Raw genomic sequence first — 23,858 nt, 5'->3', positions numbered from 1 at the left:
TGGTGTGCAGTTTTCAACCCAGCCAGCCACACGTGCTACTGCTCGTCTTCTGAGGAACTCTGGGTTCTTTTAGTACAGCCTGACATGGGCGGACCTTTATTGCGCGATCTGCTGCCCTCTGCTGTTCGAAAAAGGAAGAGTCATGAAAACTGTTCTGATATTTACGACCGACCTTATTCATTAAAAAAAAAAAAAGGAAGAAAAAAAAGTTGTTTAAAGCTCCCAGATCCCTTACAATTTCCCACAGCTCTTTAGTCACTTTTTATTTTTTTGGTTCTAAATTGAGAATGCAAAAATGATGGAAATGAGAATGAGAAAATTAAATAAATTAAAAATAAAATAAAATAAAGGAATAAAATATATATATATATATATATATATATATATATTTTTTATGTCATGTGTTTGTATTGTTTTTTATTTCTTTATTTTACTTTCTATTTTATTCATTTTGTACAGCACTTTGGTTCCACTTGTGGTCTTGAAAGTGCTCTATAAATAAAGTTGAGTTGAGTTGAGTGAGAAAATAGGCCCTCTAAAAAGCTGTAAATTACTCTTTACATGAAATCATATAATATAAAGAAAAACAGAAAAAAATAGATAACAAAAATAGGCTAATACCCTAGCATTGAAAACATGAATAAATAGCATTATATAATAGAGTCGTAATAAGGCTGAAAACAATTAACATAAATTACATATAACACAATTTTAATAATGTCAAATGTATTTTGTACAAGTTACATAATGTACATTTCCATAAAAATACTAGTCGATGACGTCACCGCATGACGTTACCTGTGAGAGAAACATACAGTTTTTACCATAGGCTATAGTATTACAGATGCTGTGCATTAACGCTAAAATTAATTAAATCTGGTATAACATAATAAATAAATGAATAAATAAATAAAAATAGCCAGCAAAAGGAAAGGATCTGTGTACAAGACGTGCTGTCATGACAACGGATGCCCTTTCCAACGGCAGCACCTGTAAGAGTCCTTTTTTTAATGGTCGAGTTCTCCAAAGTTACTTGTTATTGTCTTAATTTCCCCATATGTTTCGTCAGAATAAGCAGTATGATGTCTTTGGATGTGCTCGTAGCATGTGCTGTGCTGCAGGACCACGCTGATCAGCTGTCAGTGTTAGGAAACATTATAACGGGAGCGGAGACTGTGAGTAACGTTAACATCTTCAGTTATTGAAATCTCAGAATTGTTTTCAGTTTTCAGACACATCATTTGTAATGTTACTACTGTATAATTTGTGTTTGTGTTAAATGTATTTGTTGCTATGTTTAATACCTGCATGAAAAGGCAAAAGTAGCGTGATACAATCAGCTTGTCGCTGCAGTAATGTTACCCTTAAGGGACATTTGTATCTTATTTACCTAAAAAAAGTCATACTAGTAGTAACTCAAAAGTACATATTACTATGGTACTAAAACGCACCTTTTAGGGGAACAAAGTTGCGGCCCCAGTTGATGCTGTTGTACCCTTACAGTTATTATTGCACATTTTATTTCTTACAGTGTAAGTTAGTTTGTTTGATAGGCGTAATTCTTATCTTGCTGCAGTATGGTCAGTTTATTTACCTATATTTTAGGTGAATTGTACCAATTAAGCAGTTTATGGGTAATCAAGGATTTATTGACCAAGGTGTTATTTTAATTTGTGTTGTGTTAAAGGGACAATGTGTAAGAATTTCTCAGATCTAGTGTTGAAAATGTATTTTGGATTCAAACGAATTGTGCTCTCCAGCGCCTCGCTTTTTCAAATGCGTGTTGCACCTATGTAGCCATTATGACAGGATGTCTTCTGATAGCACTTCGTCGGGTGTTACTTAAGGTGAACAGGTTTGTTATTTAAATGAACAGCAACTTGACACAACGAACAAACAAATGTAGAACAAACAAATTGCGTTTGTGATTCTCCTGTTTGAACTCGTTTATCAAAATTAACAAATCTTTTTTCGTGTCATTTGGTTCATTCAACAAACGAAATGAACGAATTGACTCGGAAAAAGATTTGTTAATTTTGATGAACGGGTTCGAACAGAGCACAGAACATAGCAAGGCGAGGCGACCATTGAGCTTATAAAACTTAAACTTTTTTTTTTTTAAATGAGCAATCGTTTTGCTTGATAAGAGCCTTATTCATAGTCTGGAATCGTTTAAAGCCCTTTGAACAGTTTGCAGTTTGCACTGAAACTGTCTTTTGGACCTTGAACTGTCTGGTTACTAGTAAAGTGCATTAGGCTATATGGAGAAAAATCCTGGAATATTTTCATCAAAAACCTTAATTTCTTTTTGACTGAAGAAAGAATGACATGGGCGTGAGTCAATTATCAGCAAAAGTTGTTTTAAAAGTGAACTACTCATTTAATGACTGTGAAAAACATGAAAAATTATAATAAGTAGTTATGCCTCCTTTATTCGTTATATTTTCTGAAGTACGTGCATTGCTAGATATCATCATCAACTTTTAACTATAAATGTTCATCTGGCTATAAAATAAAGTACACAACCAAACAATGAAAAAAAGCTTGTAATTAAGACTGTAACATTAACATTATTGGATAATCGTCAGGGTCTCCGGAGTGTGTTAAGTGTGGTAATTGTAGGCTAAGTATTCCTAGATTGTGTTTGGTTGCTTGATGTCCTGGTGTTCACAGGCAGGTCACATACCGTACATAGCAGGGCCACATCATGTGCCACATGTGTGTGTTGGTGATGAGCATTTTTGTTTTGCATGATGACAAGAGTGAATGATGTAGCTAGTGGTGCAGAACAGGTTTTTAAATTAAATGCTCTCATTAAATTGTTAAAATTTTGTATTTTACATGGTTTTCTTTTATTTAATTTCTATTGGATCTTAAATAGCACATGCAAGGGTCTGAAATTAATGGCTTGTGGCATAAATGTCAGCAAATTAACAAAACATGCTCCCAAAATATGCTATGGGGCAAAAACACCCCAAAAATGAGTTGCTGTTTATATTCATAACACAATAGTTAAGTAATATCACACAAACAGGGCTGCCCCCCCTTCCCCTCGGCAGAATCTCCATCACCAGTTTGAAGTGTGTTTGTAAGTGGACTAGGAAAAGTTCATATGGACAGACCCTCGACCCCTCCTTTTTGACTAAGGGTTTGAGTCTACTCATTTACACTTCAGGCAGCTCAATATACCACTATGCAACACAATTGTGATGTCAAAGCAAATTGCACTTAATTTACCCTGGCCCCACACATGTTTGGTGGTGTGGTTGCTAGCCAACATGCACGCACAAAGAAGATGACTCAGAGTAGAAATGATCTCTGGTTACCTCATGTAACCTTGGTTCCCTGAGTGGAGCGAACGAGACATTGTGTCTGACAAAATGTGTAAACACCTTTTTTCAGAGAATACTGAAGACCTATTTATTCTCGCAGACAAGAATTCGCCTATAAGGTTGTGCTGAACGTCATTCCCTCAGACTCTTTGGACTTAAGCAGCTGGCAACGTCTCTGATCTTTGTAACACAGTAGCTTACACAATGTCTCATGCCCTTCGGTACCGAGGTTACGTTTGGTAACCAGAGATTTTCTCTTTTGAATTTGGTTCACTCGACATTGCATCAGTAGCTGACTCTATGGGGATCTTATTAAATCCCGCCGTGTTAGTGAGGGTACAGCTCAGCTGCAAGCACTAACCTTTGTTAAAAAGTGCTTCATGCAACAGAAGACTTCATTGCACAAACATTAGACTGATACAAACACATTGCAGATTAATAAGAAGACGGACTCGCCAGTGTCCTTGATTTAAACATATACCCATCTGGGAATCAACTGTTGACTGCTGAATGTTATCCTGCAGGCCTTAGATGGCAATATAGGCCACAACTTCCAAGGAAGATGGTGCAACAAGCAACTCATTTAGAATGCATGTGTGACTGAACTGGCTCTGGCCAGTGGAGAAAACATCATCAAGTGAGATCGCATTATGAGCTTTGGGGACTCCACTTCATGAGCTCTTTTGAGATAGAACGAGAAAAGAAAGGGAGAAATCCATCTGCTCGCTCTCCATAGCTTAAAGCTCCACATTGAATTCCCAAGATATTGGCTCATGAAGCACCCCAGCAACCAGAATACAAGAGTGTTGGAGGCCTTTTCTTTAAAGTAATTCTTGAGCAAAGCACTTTCATTTTAAAATGGTTATTGAGGCCAATTTGATGAGCAGTTAATTCCTATGCACATGACACACTTATGTTTTGTAATAAAATGAGGACACAGCGGCAAACACTTATGAAATGCCATCTTGTTTCAACATGAGAAAAAGAAGCTCAAGAACTCAATATCCAATAATTTATTCAAATCAAAAAGCAGAGGCTAGATAAATCTTAAAAGTGATGGCTCATTCGTTTGAGTCACTGTTCATGTGGTCCCAGGGAGGCCAGTACTTGCACCATCATCCGATATGTTTCTATTTCAATACAATCCCTTTTTGAATTTGGCACATGCGTAAGGGATAATCCATGGCTAGCTGTGAATGATACGATTTTAATGCATGTTCGTGCGTTAAAATCGTTTAATGCACAGCTAGCTGTGGATTATCCCAATTATACCATGGTCATTTGCCAGCATTGACAATTGACAAATTGATGTTTGCCCTGCAATATTTGACCGGGAGGGTAACATTGATGGTTATTTTCATCAGTCAGGGTTTGTTAGATTTAGCATTCTGTCTGCTTTCAATCAGACACAGAGATAAACAGCCCATTCTCATCTCAAGGCGTCATATACTGACGCTTTTGACGTTTCAGACGGAGATATATATGGGCCAGAAGGCGCCTCCTAGTGGTCTAACCCTAACCCTACCCCAGAACTAAACCTACCCATAACCGAACAAAGCTCTGTACGTGTTAAATTGACGTTAATGGGTGCCATGTGTGTTGGATTTAGATGCAATTTCAAAAGCGTCGCCATATGATGCTCTAGGATGAGAACGTGTTGGAGATAAAGTAGCATGTAAGATTACATTATTATTGTGTTTTTTTTTTCTTTTTCTTTTTTAAATTCATGTGGACTAATCAGAGATCCCTGTACTGTCCCTACACTGGTTTGGCTTCCCTCCCTTCCACATTGCTTCTGCTGTAATGGCAACCTGACCCCCTGTTTGTCTTGTGTGTCCAAGATTGTAGGCCTTCACATGTTCATGTACATTAATATCTTAGTTACAGTACTTGTGTACTTCCAGAAACAGTGTTTTACGACAAGATATGATATCTGAAAGTGCTTACGTCACTGTCTTTGTTCTAAAGGTGTCAAAACCACACCTCGTATCTATTATAATCTATTTTCGACATCTAACTGGTTATACGGACCTAGCCGTTACACCAACTATGACACAATAGATAAGTCAGTTTGACCTTTTCTTATCAGACCTACATTAGTTTAGGAGGAAGTGTGCTCTATTGTACATGTAGCATATTCGTTGCTCTTATTTTGCTCTTTACTTCTTATTATTCGTCTGCATTTGTCTTTTACCTCAAATTTCATATCTTATTTCTTTTGGGTCCACAATCCCAATATTCATCTTTTAGATACAATACTTTGGATTTATTTATAAAGTATTGAATACGATAAATATATTTTTGTTTAAACCTATTTGCCATTACAGTTTTCATATTGGCTTGGCCTTATTCATTTGTTGTCTTTGTAATTTTATATTTTTGCTTAAAGTCCCCGTGAACCGGAAGTTGCAAACGATTTTTCTCCAGTGCTGTGACGTATTTCCAAGTGAAACGGAATATTGAACAGAGGGCAGGGTTTGACTCTAGCGCTCCTCCTCTCCATCTCTCCCTCATAGCAAACTAACGGTTTGAGGGGAGTGGTTAAGCGTTTCCCCACCCAAACTGTGAAACCTACGTCATCAGAAAAAGAAACCGTTCCAGACCGGAAGTAACTTTTCAGATTTTGATTAAAGATTACTACGGTAAAACATTTTTTTAATATATTTTTACTTGCACGGATTAATTGTTCACCACAAGACTAGTAATATGCGCTAACAAAGTAAATAGGTTCAATTTTGATTTCACGGGGACTTTAATAGATGTGCTATTCCTTATTCAAATTCGATCTTTGACATTAATCATTGCTTGCCTGGATCTCATTGCATAGTTATTAGATTCCACTGTTTTGGACTGCCACATTGAACTTGAGAACACAAAATGGCACACCTGATGTACCTGTGATAAAAAAAGAAAGGTGTTGTGTTCTTATAATACAAATAATTAACCAAACTGAGTAACCAAATATCGCGATCTCAGCAAGTTCCATTATAATCAGTGAAGCTGTCTACACTGCTGTGAGCATGCAGAACTCAGCACTGAACATAAAACTCTGGCGTTTTGAGCGGTGAGTAGGTTCTAACTTAAACACCCCTGATCGGCAATTGCGTTCAAGAGATTTGCTCAACATTGTAAAAACACCATTGTACATGGAAACCTTTGACGTTCTTCAGAGCACAAACACATATACGGACAGGACCTTTTGCCAAACCGCCAATATGCTATTATAACACTTTTTCCTCTAAAAAACAATCCAAAGCAGCAGCAGACAGTGATTTGACTGAGACAATAGCTGGGTTTCAGTCTGACGCACGGAATTCAGATGGAGGGCAGGGAGTGAAGAGCGCAATGGATGAGATGGAGGAAAGTTCGTTCTGTACTACTTTACACGCTATTAGAGAAAGATATAAACAAAAAATCAAACATATGTTGGACGTGATTCTTACGTTATGAAGAGGAGCGATTTTTCAACTGAATAAATATTTTCCTGCCATTGAGGCGGTAGATATCAGTAACTACCTCGTTTTACAGGCATACTTTGACTTTACAAAGTTTGGAAATGTTACACGTTACACAAACATAGCCACTTAAGTTGTATTAACTCATCTTTTACGATGTGATCACTGCACACACGAGCATTTTCCCATTCGGCCCCTCCCGACCACAGACGTATGTTTGCAAGCCGTTTTTTCCAACCCGGTCTCATCCCAAGACGTCATATAACTGACGTTTTGGGACGTCTTTTGACCATACGTCAATATTCGCCTTTTTAGGGCCCCCTTAAACGTCGGTAGATGAGGTTATGGGATCCTAACTCTACCCCAGACCTAAACCTAACCCGTCACCTAACTGACGTTAAAGGTAAAGCGTCAGTTGTATGACGGCCCGGGATCGCCATCTACCGACGTTTAAGGGGGCCCTAAAAAGGCGGATATTGACGTATGGTCAAAAGACGTCCCAAAACGTCAGTTATATGACTTTTTGGGATGAGACTGTGTTATTTTTTCAGAGATTTTCGGTCAATTTCTTGCGTTTTTCTTACAACAACTTTTGGTACACGATAAAAACTCCTTATGGTTTGATCGATTCAAGTAACCATAAACGACGCAAAACAGGCATTTTGAGTTTGATATAGTGCTTTCTAAATGCAGCAAATCACTTCCTACCCTCCATTTGTATTTCGCGCCATGGCAATGCAGTGGCGTGACGTCATATGAAAACAAGCTATTGACCTATGGCTAAGCCACGCCCCCTCCACTCACTCGGACACACAGTCAATATTCGGGCACAGGCGCTATGGCAGCTGTCACAGTAGGAGATATTTTACAGGAGGCAATCAATGATTTTTGGAGATAGAAAGATTATATATCATCTCCAAGTCACCTAAAGGGCCTTAACTATGCATTGGGGGGTTATATTAATAATTTTATTGTTGAGAAGGCAGATGAAAAGCTTCAGTTCCAGGCAAGAATTTACAGGTCACAGTGTAAACGTGATAAACCGCATATCATTGCCATCACCGTTTGGTGCTACAGTATTTACATGAATCATTCAGCACAACATTGATAACATTTAGTTATCTCAACTGATTCGTTAATGAAGCTAAGTGACATGATGTACAACGCAGCTAGAAGCTAACGTTAACATTTTGTAATGTGGGCTAACGTTAGCCTAACGTTACATTAGAGATGTTAAAGGTAACGTTCAAATGTGTTGTTGACTTAACTTAGAACAGATGTAGACATCCTTGTTGGTGTTGTGGTCAACTGTATAGCTTAATCGCATTACTTAATCTAGAGCAGACACTTATCTCGCTTGAGATGCGGTTTGGGAAAGGGTAAAAAAATACACACTGTCGCCCAGCCTCTAGGGAACCTAGTGTCGGAGTTGTATGTACCCCATGCACACCGTTTGACCATTTTAAACTTAAAATGACAAGAAAAACGAATGAAAACTGACTAACTGCAATGCATTCCAATGGACGTGAAGCCGAGAATTTCCGAGTGTATTGGGTTAGCTATGCGCACTGTGATTGGCTCATCGCGTTTGGGGGTGTGGCTTAGCCATAGGTCAATTCAACGCTTGTCTCAAGTGAGGTGAAGGCTAAGCCTCGCCCAGCCCAACACATGCTTCACATATGATTATTTATATTAATTTATTTTTTTGTTTTAATGAAACTGTTGGCTGACAATAAATCACAATTAAACTAATCTAAATTGTCAAAGTATTTGTATCCCATGTATTTTTAAAATGATTTGAAAGTATAGGCATTGGTCCACCCTATTTCACCAAGGTCCACTCACTTTGCAATTCTGCCCCCGCCACTGGTTTAAAGTAGCAACAAATCAAAATTGTCTTTAAAATTTTAGTCTGCTTATTTTTAAACAGCAAAGTTGTTAAAGTTGTAACATAATTGTTAGTTTAAACTTTGAATTAGATTTCAACTTGTTGTACATACTTTTGGTAAGACTTTTTATAATAGTTGTATAACTGACTGGTTACATTTTAAAAAAATATGTCCAGGTCACATTTTACCCCATAGATAATAAAGTAATGCATTTAATATATCAAAATTACAGCAAACAATACTGCAACTATTGGTGGTAAAATGTGTTAAATTGTCATGGAAATTATTTATTTAATATGATGTTAACCTAGACATGTTCTTGAGATGTTTCATGAGATTTACCCAACTTGTTGCACATTTCACCTTGTGCAATTTGAAGTCAAGTGTATTGATCACTTGACTTGATCAATGGAGTATGGAGTTCCTTGTATGGTTTTATTGTCAGATCACCACACGATAGTTAAAACACTTCATTGTCCGCATGCCATCATTGCTGTTTTATCTTCCAATCATGTTTTTCTCCGTTTTTAGCAGCAAAGGACCGAACTGCACCTAAAAACAGCTCAACAGATGGTTGGGAGCAGTTTGTCTGATTTCACAGGAAAATTACACAAATCCCAAAAGCAAATAAGTATTCAGAACAGTCTACTTACTTCTGATATCTTGGCCAAAGTGCAGAGAGACAGGTATGCATGCACACTTCTCTAAAGTATAGGATGTTATTTGTTATAAATGTTACAGGGATGTATTATATGAAATTAACAGTTTTAGCTAGTTTTAAAAATTGTAAATGTATCATTGTATATTGCTTTACTGATTTGAGCATTTCTTAATGTTTCATAAACCATTTCAACATCATGTTTGATCCCATAGGCAGTTTATGTCAGACGTGAATAATGAGTTAATGGTCGAGCTGCAGAAGAAAAACACTTTTCAAAGTCTCTTGTCAGCAGTAGGAGAGGACCGGAAGAAGAAAGTCCAACTTCTGGACATAATAAACAGGTCTTAACAGGAACTGACAAATTATTTTCCCTAAAATATCATGTACTGTACCTCAAACAGTGAACATACACCACATTTTACACTACACCTGTAGGGAGGAAGAGGGTCGTCTCAGGAATAAAGCACTGCAAAAACAGTTACTTGACATTCGCAAGCAAAAAATAGAGGAGTGCGAGGTAATCATCTGTGTCATTTTCCATAGAATGTTTTTTTTATTAATTCATATTTAATTTTACTCAAGTTTTGATTTTACTGTGCATATTTCACTGGTGTTTGTAAAGCATGAAGTGTGCTTAAAGGACAACTCCGGCGCAAAATGAACCTTTGGTCTAATTACACATTGTTACCTAGTCAACCGTTATCTGAGATTTTTTTTCATGATTGCCGAATGTAAATAGTTTTATCTATAAAAACAGTTTAGCCTATAATGCTAGTATAACGCTAGTCTATAGGGCATAGAGTAATGACAAATAAAAATCGCTTTTTATTACCACTAACAAGGCTCAAAATAGCCCCACAGTAACACGGTAGCACAATAAGGATCCATACATTCAAACCGAAGCATTGAGAACTTTGCCAGTGTCCATACCGTTTAATAAGAAGATATTTTATACACACAGTCAACTTTGCGAATACAGGAAGAAGCCATCTTTGAAAAATAGTCTCTACCAGTCGATCTACGAACGCCGATCCAAGTGCGCTGGTGAGATGTGAATAAAGTGATAATGTGAGCGCGAACAGTATAGGCAACATGTACATATTAAAGAGAAGAAAATGGTTCGTGTTTGTGTTTCTTCCGGAAACAATGGACCATATAAGATTCTGCACAGTTCAGCGCACTTGGATCAGCGTTCGTAGATCGACTGGTAGAGACTATATTTTAAAGATGGCTTCTTCCTGTATTCGTGAAGTTGACTGTGTGTATAAAATATCTTCTCATTAAACTGTATGGACACTGACAAAGTTCCCAATGCTTCGGTTTTGCATGTAGGGATCCTTATTGTGCTACCGTGTTACTGTGGGGCTATTTTGAGCCTTGTTAGTGGTAATAAAAAGCGATTTTTATTTGTCATTACTCTATGCCCTATGGACTAGCGTTATACTAGCATTATAGGCTAAACTGTTTTAATAGATAAAACTATTTAGATTTGGCAATCATGAAAAAAAATCTCAGATAACGGTTGAATAGGTAACAATGCAATTAGACCAAAGGTTCATTTTGCGCCGGAGTTGTCCTTTAAGTTTCATGACAACAAAAGCTATGTTTCCATCCACCTATTTTTAATGCACATTTTGGGATATTGTATCCAAAACTGCTGGATGAAAACGCCAAGATGCGCATAAATACTAAAAATGCTCATGCTGCTGCTGCATATGTAACATACAATGTTTAACCTCATAGCAGATCTTGACTATACAGGTGGAGCTGGGAAAGGTGGGTGGTTTTTGAAAGTGCGCTGCAGATTTCTAACAGCAATACTACCGATATTTGTTTGAATGTTGAGTCGCAGCTCATTGGCCACTGATGCAACAACAACCAATCAGCTGTGCTTTGTAGATAATGATGTGCTGTGGAAATAATGAGCTGTGTTTATTGCAGCACTGAGAGGACTACAGACACTCAATTTCTATACTTTCTTTTTCAGAGTACTTAAATTGTAATTATGTATTGGTATACATAGACAGTTTAAACAAATTTGGGAATAGTTTTTTTTAGAAAATTTTTACCTATCCCACCTTTAAATGTTGATTCCAGATGCATTCTGAAAGCGCGCTGCAGACTGCTATCAGCAACACTACCGGTATTTATTTGAATGTTGAGCCGCAGCTAGGTAATGACATTTTTTTGCCAGTTTATCAGCAAAAGCAAATGTTTTATGCAATATTCCAATTTAAGTTAAATTCACAACCTTTGGATGGAAACATAGCTAATGTCACAATGCAAAGAATCTTAATTGTTACACAAAAGTACTGTGTCATCTTTACTTTGGAACTTTGGTCTGAAATGTTGGACAAATACACATGTGACTTGCAGTCTGGCTAAAAAAAAATATATATATATTTTCTTCCCAGAAGCTTAATGAGTTGTTGGAATACCTGAGGATGCAGGTAGAGAACATGAGGGTGAGGACAAACCGACAAGAGAAATTTGTGAAGAGATGTGCCGAACAGCTAGTCTGCCAAGGGCTGAATCTCAACAGTCACAAAGAGAAAGAACTGGAAGATGAAATTGGGGTGTGTGTTTGACAACTTGTTCTGCAACCACTTTGTTGCATCATTTTTACATACTAGAATCCACATACCACTAGCAGGCAACTACTTATCAAAGTCCTAGTGATAAACCAGAATATTTATCCATCATTTTAAAGGGGACATATCATGCAAAATCCACTTTTTTTAGCCCTTAAATGCATTTTGTTGTATATTTGGAGTGTTTATAAGTACAGAAAAGAATGGAATTATTCTCTTCAGGTGCTTCGTTTAGATCTTTATATTCTGTTTTGGTCATATTTTTCAACCTGTTCAGATTTTTCTGTTCTCTATGACGTTTTTTGAACTATCACGTCACCGTATTTGCAGCGGAACTGACAAGTAAGGACATTGACTACCGGCCCAACACTTCGAGCAATCCGCCATTATTATTTCTCGCTCCGATTTTGTAGTCCAAGCTCAATGATGCAGAAGTTACAAGAGGGCAAGTCAAAATGTTCGGTTCTTGGATGTAGAGACCTGAAGCACTTCAAGGATTCCCAACAACCTCCGCCAGTATAAAGAAGGGTTTGCCGATCGACTCCGTCTGAATGAGGGGTAAATTCCTTCTATCATTTAGCTGCTGTGTTTTCTTATGCTTTTCTACACGTAAGTTATTATATTATTATTAATACAGATTTTTAGTGGTAAGATTGGACCGTAGTCATTTATCTTGTCAGTGTGCTTGTTTTAACAAGAGAAATAGTCGACTTTCACTAATAACACAACATAGTTAACTTAACGTTACATACCCCTGCATCCATATGAAGACATTCTACAGGTTCGTCGTCATCTTTTTCGTCGTCGTCTTTTTCAAATCGCTCGCTCTGGCTTGAATATGTAAGGCTTGATGGACAAGTCTTCCGTTGTTGACATTTTGTTAACGAGTGACTAAAAATGTTCTTTGAAGCTATATAATCGTATATCTCTTATCAAACTACAATAATGGCCGAACGCGGGGAGTTGAACCGAGTGTGAACTCAGCGACCTGGAGAGTGGGCGGGGAAAGACGCAACTCCATTTTATTTAAAGGGGCCGCTTTGAAACGAGTCGCTCACAGACGCACATCAGTAAAGGGGTAGAAAATGGGCCTGTGGAGCTATAATAATGAGGAATTCAGACCCAAGCATTGCAGTTATGCTTTATATAGACCACAAATGTATGATTTATAAGTAAAAATGATTGATTTAAAAGCATGATATGTACCCTTTAAGTTGTAACACAAATGAAGAATGTTGGTGTACAGACAACATCTGACCCCACTTACTTTAATTTTATGGACAAAAAGCACAGGTATTTTTTAGAACGTCTTAATTTTAAAGTTAACTATCCCTTTAGAATATAAAATATCACACTTTCTAAACATCTACACTTTATTTTACAGTATGTGTACTGGTATTATAAGGTAGGCTAACTACACCTGTTAAAGGGATACTCCACTTTTTTTTTTCATTTTACAACTCCCCCATTTTACAACTCCAGCACTTTTAGCATAGCTTAGCATACATCATTGAAGTGCACAAGACCATTAGCAGTTCTCCGTAAAAAATTACCAAAGTGTTTCGATATTTTTCCTATTTAAAACTTGACTCTTCTGTTGTTACATCGTGCACTAAGACAGACGGAAAATGTAAAGTTGCGATTTTCTAGGCTGATATGCAGGGAACTATACTCTCATTCCTGCGTAATAATCAAGAAACTTTACTGCCTTACCATAAGTGCAGCAGACGCGATGACTACACAAACTTAGTCCCGGTCACGTTGGAAGCTGGGCACTATTTTCAGGCGCTGTGTCATAACATTGCGCCTGCTGCACTCATTGTACGGCAGTGAAGTTTCCTGATTATTACACAGGAATGAGAGAATGGTTCCTAGTCATATTAGCCTAGAAAATCGACTTTACATTTTCCATCGGTCTTAAAGGGTTAGTTCACCCAAAAATGAAAATTCTGTCAGTATTTACTCACCCTTATGTTTTTCCAAACCTCTATGTGTTTATTTGTTCTACTGAACACAAAGGAAGATATTTGGAAGAATGTTTTAATCAAACAGATCTCATTCCCCACTGAGGGTGAGTAAATACTGGCAGAATTTTCATTTTTGGGTGAACTAACCCTTTAATGCATGATATAACTACAGAAGAGTCAAGTTTTAAATAGGAAAAATATCGAAACACTTTGGTCATTTTTTTTTTTAGAAATGGTCTTGTGAACTTCAATGATGTATGCTAAACTATGCTAAAAGTAGTACCGCCAGAACTGGAGATCGGCTGAATGGATTCAAAAGCGGTAAAACTCAACAGTTTAACTCTGGGGGAGTTGTAAAGTGAGCCTATTTCCAAAAAAAAAAAAAAAAAAAAAAAACGTGAAGTACCCCTTTAAGGTTAGGTTTATGGATAGGTTCAGAGCTAGTTAACCCAGTTGTAATTGTAATTGCTATAATATGCGTAACAGGACTGTAAAATAAAGTGCTACCAATGTAATTTTTTAGACTTTCAGACAAGCCAACATTTAATTAATAATGTTTATGCAGGGTTGTGTGGTTGAATGTAGTGCATTTGAGCTACTCCTCTTTATGCTTTTACTAAATATTGAGGAACAAAGAAAGTTCATTTAGGAACAATGCCGTTTTCGGTAGCTACCCAACTATTTTAACTGCCACTGCCATTTTGATCATTTTTACGTCAATACTGTCTAATGACAGATCGAACACGCAATTTCAGTCAATTTCGTGTTAATCTTGAGTACCTATTGCTCATATCTCCAAAAGTCTTTAGTTGTATTATATTTATAAAAGAAAGGACCGAGTCTTTCCGAAAAAATAAAATAAAAAAACGAACGGTTGGAGGCGTGCTGTGTGGGCGGAGCTAAATAATCACGAGCGCACAAAGCTTTTGCGTTGAGAGCGTCTGGACATCCCAAAACAAACCTTGGCTAACAATCAGATTTAGCCATACATTTTTGATCCCGATTCGATCAGATGCCGCGGCTGAAATTGAAGACGAGCAGCAGCAACGACTACAGCAGGATGTCTCTGTGGTGTGTACTGGAACTGTATTGAGATTGAGAAGTTGACGTCATGGTACAGAGCCCTCCCCTCTCCGCCATGTTGGTAGGATTCTGATTCTGTATCCTCTGTGAAGGCGTTGCCTCTGGCAACCGATAGCGTCTCCTACCATCATGGCCGACCGGCTCACCTACAGTGGTCAGCTAAACAAATGTATTTAAAGACATTCTTTAACAAATCCTATGCAGCGCTGCCGATGATTCCCTGTTGAAGTGCGTTGATGTGCGCGGTCTCGCTCTCCTCTGGTCAATGTGTGCGCGGGAGCACTTTTCCGTTCCACTCTCGTCTACGTCATTAGATTCACGATTAAAATAAAATAAAATAAAACAGCACAAACTTGTACCAATCTGGAAGTAAGATTTTCGGCACAAAAATTCACCATTATTCGTCCAAAATATATATAACTTTGACCATGTTTAGCATGATAATCCATCTCTTTAGCACTGTAAACAACTCTGAATACATGAAACACCATTGTACCCCCCCCCCTTTTGAATTCCAATAATTCTGATATCCAAGCATACTGTAAAACCACCCAAACATACTGTAAAAAGCATACCATTATTTTGATTTATATCTTCCACTTTTGGTTGCACTCCCAGATGCTGCAAGAGAGAATTGAGGAGGAAAAGAATGTTCACATGGAGATGGAGATCTTCCTAAAAAGACAACATACAGTGAGTGAAGCACAACTTAATTGTAACTTTATTCATAAAGCTGTGTAAAACAAACTAGATTTGTACTTGCAGGGATGTGCACCTCTAAGAACTGATTGTGCCCCAATTGGTATAGAGTAGGGTGTCCAGTCTTGCTCCTGGAGGGCCACTGTCCTGCAGAGTTTAGCTCCAAGCCTAATCAAGTAAATCAAGGTCTTCAGGATATTCCCGTAAATGCGAGTCATACATAAATGAAAAAGCGATGATGGCAAATGACGTCAACTTACGATCACATGAAACTTTTCAATGGCACAATGCAGAATGAAGGCTCAACTCAATGTATTGATGATTTTTAAAGATGTTAAAATATCCATTATATTCATTGCAAATCACACCGTTTTTACTTCCTTTTTCTGGATCAGAATGTCTACCTTGGGTTGTTTCACCAGTATATTGTCCCACATAGCAACATTGTTTCGGCCCAGATCCGGTCCACATCTGGCTCTTTTGGCATGCAGATCTGGCCCACATGCAGCAATGACTGACGGCGCTTGGGTGGCCCACTCCTATTTGCCAGATCTGGGCCACAAGCAGGCCATAGCAATGCCACATGTCAGCCAAGAGCAAAGAAATAAACCACAACTGGACTTTATCTGAGCCACAAAATCTGTGTATATTAAACATGGAGTCATCTCAACCTTAATAAGTCTGTTAACAAACAGAATCACTGAAGGAAAGAAGAGAATAGAAAAAGACACGAGCAGAACAACTACAACTGACTTTAGACACAGTCTTAGATTAAATCACCTGAAGAGAAAAGAAGACATTAAATCTATGAAGATCTCAGCAGAGGAGGATTAAACAACTCCACAAACAGCATTACCAGCTTCACTTATTACTAACCAGACTGACTTTATTTCTGTCAGACTTCTACAGAAGATTTTATTGAGAATTAACAGAGGTTTAATTCTGTGTTTCATTTGAAGTCACCATAACATCAGAATCTCTGAAGGAGAAAATCATAATTGGTTGCCATTATGGAGATCAGTGTTTGCTTTAGTTGGGCTCTTGAGCCTTAAGTCATTTATTTTAGAATTTGTTCGGCTATTGTACTTCTGTTATAACAGCCAATTGAACAAAGAGAAAAGGTAATTTGATGGTGTTCGCAGTGAATCTCAATAATGGTGACAATTATAAAGCATTTTGCAGTGTATTCTGGATGCCACCAATCAAACCTCATTCATGGCTCCCATCATGCATTGATGTATGAATAATTAATGAGCTTATGTTCAGAGTTAATCTTTTTGTCACCATTGTTGAGATTCATAGGCTAATTCTTGATGTCTGTATGTGCCTATCTGAAATATTTTTAAGGGTTTTTTTGCAATTGATTTGATCATTTGGATTTAATAGAAAAGGCATCCACAACAGTGCTGCAATAATATCCATAAGATACAAAGCTTAACTCTGAAATTATACACTCAGTGACTCAGGCCAATTATTGATTATGTTATAACACACTCAACACCATCAAATCACCTTTTCTCTTTGTTCATTTGGCTGTTATAACAGAAGTACAATAGCCGAACAAATTCGAAATTAAATGACTTAAGGCTCAAGAGCCCAACTAAAGCAAACACTGATCTCCATAATGGTAACCAATTACGATTTTCTCCTTCAGTGATTCTGATGTTATGGTGACTTCAGAGTTAATTAACCTCTGTTAATTCTCAATAAAATCTTCTGTAGAAGTCTGACAGAAAAAAAGGCAGTCTGGTTAGTAATAAGTAATGCTGTTTGTGGAGTTGTTTAATCCTCCTCTGCTGAGATCTTCAGATTTAATGTCTTCTTTTCTCTTCAGGTGATTTAATCTAAGACTGTGTCTAAAGTCATTAGTAGTTGTTCTGCTCGTCTCTTTTTCCATTCTGTTCTTTCCTTCAGTGATTCTGTTTGTTAACAGGCTTATTAAGGTTGAGATTACTCCATGTTTAATATACACCGATTTTGTGGCTCAGATTAAGTCCAGTTCTGGCTCTTGGCTTGCTCTTGGGTGACATGTGGCATTGCTATGGCCTGCTTGTGGCCCAGATCTGGCAAACAGGATTGGGCCACCCAAGCGCCGTCAGTCATTGCTGCATGTGGACCAGATCTGCATGCCAAAAGTGCTAGATGTGGGCCGGATCTGGGCCGAAACAATGTTGCTATGTGGGGTGTAAATGCAGATTTCAGATATGTGTCACTTTTAAAAGAAGATGTACGATGTTCATCAAAAAAATGTTTTGTTTAAGCCTATTCTGATGCAAATACATCAGGATTAATTGCTGTCACTAAACTGTGTGCCTAAAAGAACTTAGGGGAAAAGTTCCAGTTTTGGATCCAGCGGTATGAAAAAGACATGAAGGAGAAGGAGCAAGAGATCACTGCTCTAAAGAATAAAAGAAACAACTGCCTGGCACGAATTGACGAGCTGTCCAAAAAGGTTTTTATATGAAAAGTTACCATTACATTACATGTTAACTGTAACCTGATTTGCATTCCTTTTAAAATTCCTTTTGAGAGAGTCAATATCAATAAGCTGCAAAAAACTTGTTATACCTCAGTGCAGAAACATGGAAGAGGTTATCACTGAGGACAGGATGGAGAAGGAACGTTTGCGTGCACAGCTGGAGAAAGAGCAGAAGGAGATAGATGCAGCAACTAAGGTAACGTATAGCTTCATTCTAGGAAAAGTAGGTAAAATGATAACTATGAGAAGATGTATAATTTTATTAACTCATTACTTTTGAAGCAGGGGCTTTTATTTTCAGGGCCTTAATGGAACTGATACTTAAATGCACTTTGTGTTTGGTGTTTTTTTTGTGGTTTTTTTTTTTTTGTGCAACTTCAATGAGTATAATTCAGAGTTTAAACGAGAATTCCAATTTTAATCCCTGAATTTGAGTTTAATTTGAATTGAGGTATAGGTATGGGTAAGAGCAAACACAATTGACCATTCGCAAAGACCCGCCCCCTTTATTTACTGTTGCAAGCTGTGCCTAACAGGCCACGCAGCTCTCATGCCAAACCATGTTCTCACACATGAAAAAATACATCGCAGAGCAAATAGGACACTAAAAATGCACTGTCAGACAGGACAGAGCAGGTTACTTTTGATATGAAACAAAGTCTCAATTGTTTAATTTTATATAGAAATTTTAACAATAAATACCGTTTTGTGGCTCTTTAATGTGCCATGACAGATTCGCTCAGTTAAAGCTGCTCATGAACCGATCACAATATATATATACACACACACACACATAGACAATATCTCTCTCTCTCTATATATATATATATAACTTTTTTTTTTTTACAAATACTTATTTAGAACAAATACAAAGTACTTTAAAAATACTTATATTCGTAAACAAGAACAACTTTATTTAAAAAATCTGTGTTTCCTCACAAGACCGCAGTGCGTAAGTGAGTGACGTTCAGGAAGAAGTGACTACATAGCAACAGAGAGGGCTTGGCTGAGCGAAAAAAACAAACAAACAAAAAAAAACACTTAACTGCATCACTATTTTTGTTGAATAGATTTTTGTACCTTAAATGGGTTCCGGAGGCAGTTTATAACTTTTGGGAAGCGGAGTTTGATCGGGAGATTATTCCATGTTCGCATGTCAGAGGTGCCCCAATGTGCTAGCTGTGCAGCTGCAAATGTGTTTTACACTTAGGCCATGTGTCCACCAAAGTGTTTTTAGCCAGCTGAAAACACCAGACGCTCCGCTGAAGACTGCTCTGCTGTTTTTTTTTCCATTGAGACATGTCGTTACTATGATACAGAATATCCGCAGCACAGTTTACTTGTAACTGATTTCGCAGATAATTTGTTTCATACCAAAAATTTATTTTTCATCCATTTTGTTGGGTTAGCTCTGTTGGTTGATGTCGTTGTACTGAAAGAATGCTGTGACAGTTGGTCGGTGTGGTATTAGTCCCGCCCCTCCTCCACTGTGATTGGACGGCTGGGTAAGAAGTGACAGTGATGAGCGCTGCGTTTTATCCAAAGTTGAACATTTTTCAACACTCGGCGACCAGTAAAAAAATGCCCGGCGCTTGCCGCTTCAGCGTGACAAAAACGCTCAGTGCCTCGTTGCGGACATGGCGTTTAAAAAACGCGGCGCTCCCATTGAAAACAATTGAAAACGTACGCCAGGCGCGTGGAAAAACGCTTTGGTGGACACACGGCTTTTCAGTAAACTCTGAACTCCTTAGGCTTCTGTAAATCGAGGAAAAGGAAGCTTTTATGTAAAATGCATTTGCAGCTGCACAGCTAGCACATTGAGCATCTGGCTGGGCGCCTCTGACGTGCGACCAATGAGCTAGCCCTATGTCATTACATGTCAGAACCCAACAAGGGGGCGTGGCCATACTCGAATACAAATACTTGTCCCCCCTCAACAAATACAAATACAGATACAAATACCGGCTGCTTTGCACAACCCTAATATATATATATATATATATATATATATATATATATATATATGTATGTATATATATATATATATATATATATATATATATTAGGGATGCACCGATCCACATTTTTTCACTTCTAATCCGATACCTGTCTTTGGATATCGACCGATACCGATACTTTTCCGATACCAGAGCTGTTTTTGCTTTAATATTATTTATCGTTATTGTTGATTTTATATGATGCTGAAATAAACTCGTCTCTACAGGCAAGGATGATATGTACATATGTATGTCAATATATATATATATATATATATATATACTATAAAAACAATAGATAGACAATTAAACAAAGATACACATTATACAGGCCTACACAGTGCTTTAATTTCAGGAAGGTCTACTAACATTATTCATGTATGGCCTAAAAAGAATTATAATAAAGTAATCAAAAGATAGATAGATAGATTTATGCTTATTAAAGCTTAGCTGAAGTTATTCATTTAATAGGGCCCTATAAAATCCGTTTTATTTTTTCCCAAATTCCGTTTTTTCCGTTTTAATTTTTGCAAATTCCGTTTTTTTCCGTTTTAATTTTTGGGAATTCATTTTTTTTTTTTTACCTTTTACTGTTATTTTAGTTGTAAAAAGAGCTTTTAATGTTGCTTTTAATGTTAATGATTAAAATGTACACAAATAAAATATGCATTTACTCTTAAAATGACAAATACTGCATGATGCAACATAACACTGCACTCTAAGTACTTCAAGTAACAACACAATATGGTTATGAGCTTTAAACTGTCCTGTAAAATAAATTATATTCGTTTATATAAGTTAAAATAAAAGTCACACTCTAGCTGTGTCGTAATGTGCATACTATCCATCCTAAAGTTTTCTACTACCCCCGTTTTGCCCTCACACACACATAAGTGTGTAATTTACTCAAATGCCTTTCCTTTCATATCATTTAAATGACTTGCAGATTTATAACTTTATTACCTCATTATGACTGTAACAAAAGATGTGTGCGGCTGATGCTCCTTTGGTTATGAACAGCTCATGCAAGCGTGCGTGTGTGATCCATGAGCGTGCACACCTCTGGTTGCAGTTTCGCTTGTTGCCAGAGGGGGCGTAGTTCTCCAAAAAATCAGAGACTTGCATTTTGCACCTTCAACATTAATTTTTTTTTTATTGAAAAAAATGCTCAGCACCTCGTTATGCTCGTGGTGTTTTAAAAACGCGGCACTCCCATTGAAAACAATTGAAAAAATATAACAGCCGCGTGAAAAAAAATTTTTTTGGTGGGCACGGCCTTAGAGTTAGGCTGTTTGTTTTTAAAACTTTATGGTTATGGTTATGATTATCATTATCGTTCATGGTGTAAACAAGCCTTTAGACTAAGAAATCTTTTTTTTTATTGCCTTATTGTGGTATTTATTTCCTTACTTCAGTAAAACATTTTTCTATTTTTATTATTTCCTATATTTGACACTCAGATTTCAGCTCATTTTTAAGGCTTTCTTTTTTTGTAAATTCTGAATTCAGTCAAATCCTTTTGTGATAAGTAAAGATATTAAATTTCATGTCAGCACATTAAGCTGTTGACATGTTACTCAACAATGCTTTTAACATTTCAAAAAGCATTTATACTTCAATCAGAAAACTAATAACAATAAAGAAAAAAAAACCTTTGCCACAATAGTTGCCTACTCACTTTTGGTGCAAGCTAAAAACAGAATCATCCACACAAAATTTTAAAACATAGGTATGTCTAATCCCTAATATACTTAATTCTCTTTTGTTTCATGTATCTCTTTTCAGATCCAGGCCTGGTGGCGGGGGACTCTCGTACGCAGAGGACTGGGATCACCTAAGAAAGCAACCAAATCCAAGTCTAAAGGTGGCAAAAAAGGCAAAAAGAAGAAGAAATGATGACTGTCACAAAATACATTTAAACAAACAATAGACAATTGAAGTGATTGCTAGAGAATCAGCAGAGTGACAATTTGATGATCAGAAATGTAATTTTAAGATTTTTACGTCATGTTCTGAGAGACGGTTTATGAGAAATGGGAATTCTAACCGGATTATAGGTGAAAACTAACACTAAAAAGTCAAGCATATTAGTACAAACAGTTAAGCCCGAAACACACCAAGCCGACGGTCGGCCCATGGGGCACTTTTTGTGCATCGGCCAACTAAGTTTCCTCGGTGTGTTCCGAAGAGAGATGTGAGTTTAAAATAATAAAAAAATATCTTTATTAAGAAGACAAACAATGAAAATAAAATTGATGAAATTATCTGGAACCTGTAAACTTGTGTGAGATGGCCTTTATAGAAAATAAAAAGTGGATCAAATCAGGATTACAATGAGATGGTCAGACTAGTTAAATACACAAAGGGTGCAGAATGATGCTAGTTGAATGATGATAGTACTTGAATCAAGGCCAGTCTTATAATGAGCTTGGTCCACCCTAACAAACAAACCCTGATCCAGTATGCTCAGTTTTATCGCCTACTGTTGCATCTTACACACAGTCTATATTGTGGATGCACACTGACCTGATTCCATTCTAAATTCTAAACTTTAAATGTTCTGTAATTAGTGTTTGGGAATTGCTATCTGAATGGCGACATCTGGTGGTCAGAATGTCATGCTTCAACAGCATTATTTTGGCTGTGGTGCTCACAATCATATACAGCAAAATATTTGCAGAAAACTGAAACAATAAATAAAGTATGGACTATTTAGTTTTGTTTTATGAACATCACAATTACTATGAAAATATATTAAATTTAACTATTTACATTTAGATATAGGCTATACATTATAGAAAACATGAACCCCCTTATTTTTGTAAGGGATAATGTACATTCAGCCGGTTGCTATCGCAAAATTGTCATCATGCTCTACTTGCCGCATAAGTAAATAATTAGACATAAAATATTGATCTGAAATATTTTATCAGCTATTTAAACACAAAGCTTCCACAGAGAAAGCAGTTGCTAGCAAGCGCAGAGTCCAAACTAGACAGACATTTACAATACAGAGATACAGTACCGTCATACCACTTATTACACAGTATTTCACCACATTAATAAAGCAGCCTATGGGGATAATATAGTAATAATATAATACTGATTTGAAAAGAAACTGTTTTAACCCTTTGGGGTTCGGTCCTGTTCGGCCCAAATGGACCCGAAGAATTTAATTTTTTTTTTTTTTTTAAATCACAGCTTCCTCAGAATGGTCCGAAATTTGGTGACTTTGTTGGTATTTGGTATTTGAACACCCAAAAAAATTTGGGACAGGATGTGAATAGTCTAAGTGGTTGTAAAAAAAATAGTCACACTTGGGCTGTTCGGGTCCATGGAAAATGAATGGGAAATTGGCAAAAATGTGAAAATACTGAGCTTTTTTGTGCGTATGATCTACAAATCATCCACGATCTTAAAAAAAAGCACACAACAGTGAAAGGGTGAATCTATAAAACATCAAGAGTGCAAAACAGACACATCCAGACACACAGACACACACACAAACGCACCAAAAATTCAGACTATACATGTGTTTTGCATTTTTAAAATGCTCAGTTTGTCCACCAGATGGTATCCATCTCATTTCAAAAATTGCTTTTATGAGGCCTAGGCTTGACTCTAAAATGAAATACAGCTTTAAAATTTTTTTTTTTTTTTAATATTTTTTTTTTTCAATATTTTTTTTGTATTATGTTCAATGGG

The 23,858-nt window shown here is 37.0% G+C and overlaps 1 protein-coding gene across 3 annotated transcripts; it reads left to right on the top strand.

Moving 5' to 3' along the window:
- Positions 1-888: 888 nt before the first annotated feature.
- drc9 (dynein regulatory complex subunit 9) lies at positions 889-23,013 on the top strand. Of its 3 annotated transcripts, XM_039681651.2 has the most exons (10): positions 889-992; positions 1,070-1,175; positions 9,208-9,362; positions 9,550-9,678; positions 9,773-9,854; positions 11,752-11,913; positions 15,597-15,671; positions 17,998-18,129; positions 18,251-18,352; positions 21,939-23,012. In XM_039681651.2, the coding sequence occupies exons 2-10, from the start codon at positions 1,080-1,082 to the stop codon at positions 22,047-22,049; spliced, it is 1,044 nt and encodes a 347-aa protein (XP_039537585.2). In that variant the 5' UTR covers positions 889-992; positions 1,070-1,079; the 3' UTR covers positions 22,050-23,012. The 3 variants fall into 3 exon arrangements, with proteins under 3 accessions (XP_039537585.2, XP_039537582.2, XP_039537580.2); XM_039681648.2 differs by lacking the exon at positions 889-992 and having other exon boundaries at positions 999-1,175; positions 9,211-9,362; positions 21,939-23,013; XM_039681646.2 differs by lacking the exon at positions 889-992 and having other exon boundaries at positions 999-1,175; positions 21,939-23,013.
- The last annotated feature ends 845 nt before the right edge of the window (positions 23,014-23,858 follow it).

Source organism: Pimephales promelas, chromosome 10 (assembly GCF_988280905.1).
Source record: "Pimephales promelas chromosome 10, fPimPro1.hap1.1, whole genome shotgun sequence".
Taxonomy (NCBI): Eukaryota; Metazoa; Chordata; class Actinopteri; order Cypriniformes; family Leuciscidae; genus Pimephales; species Pimephales promelas.
Note: the sequence above shows the minus strand (reverse complement) of the source record. Positions and strands in the feature narration are given on the sequence as shown.

Bases quoted from the DNA above. Each gene is read 5' to 3' on its own strand.
- drc9 (XM_039681646.2), top strand. From the start codon at position 1,011: ATGGTCGAGTTCTCCAAAGTTACTTGTTATTGTCTTAATTTCCCCATA. The intron at 9,855-11,751 runs GTAATCATCTGT...TTTTCTTCCCAG, and splicing joins AAAAAATAGAGGAGTGCGAG to AAGCTTAATGAGTTGTTGGA. The intron at 18,353-21,938 runs GTAACGTATAGC...ATCTCTTTTCAG, and splicing joins AGATAGATGCAGCAACTAAG to ATCCAGGCCTGGTGGCGGGG.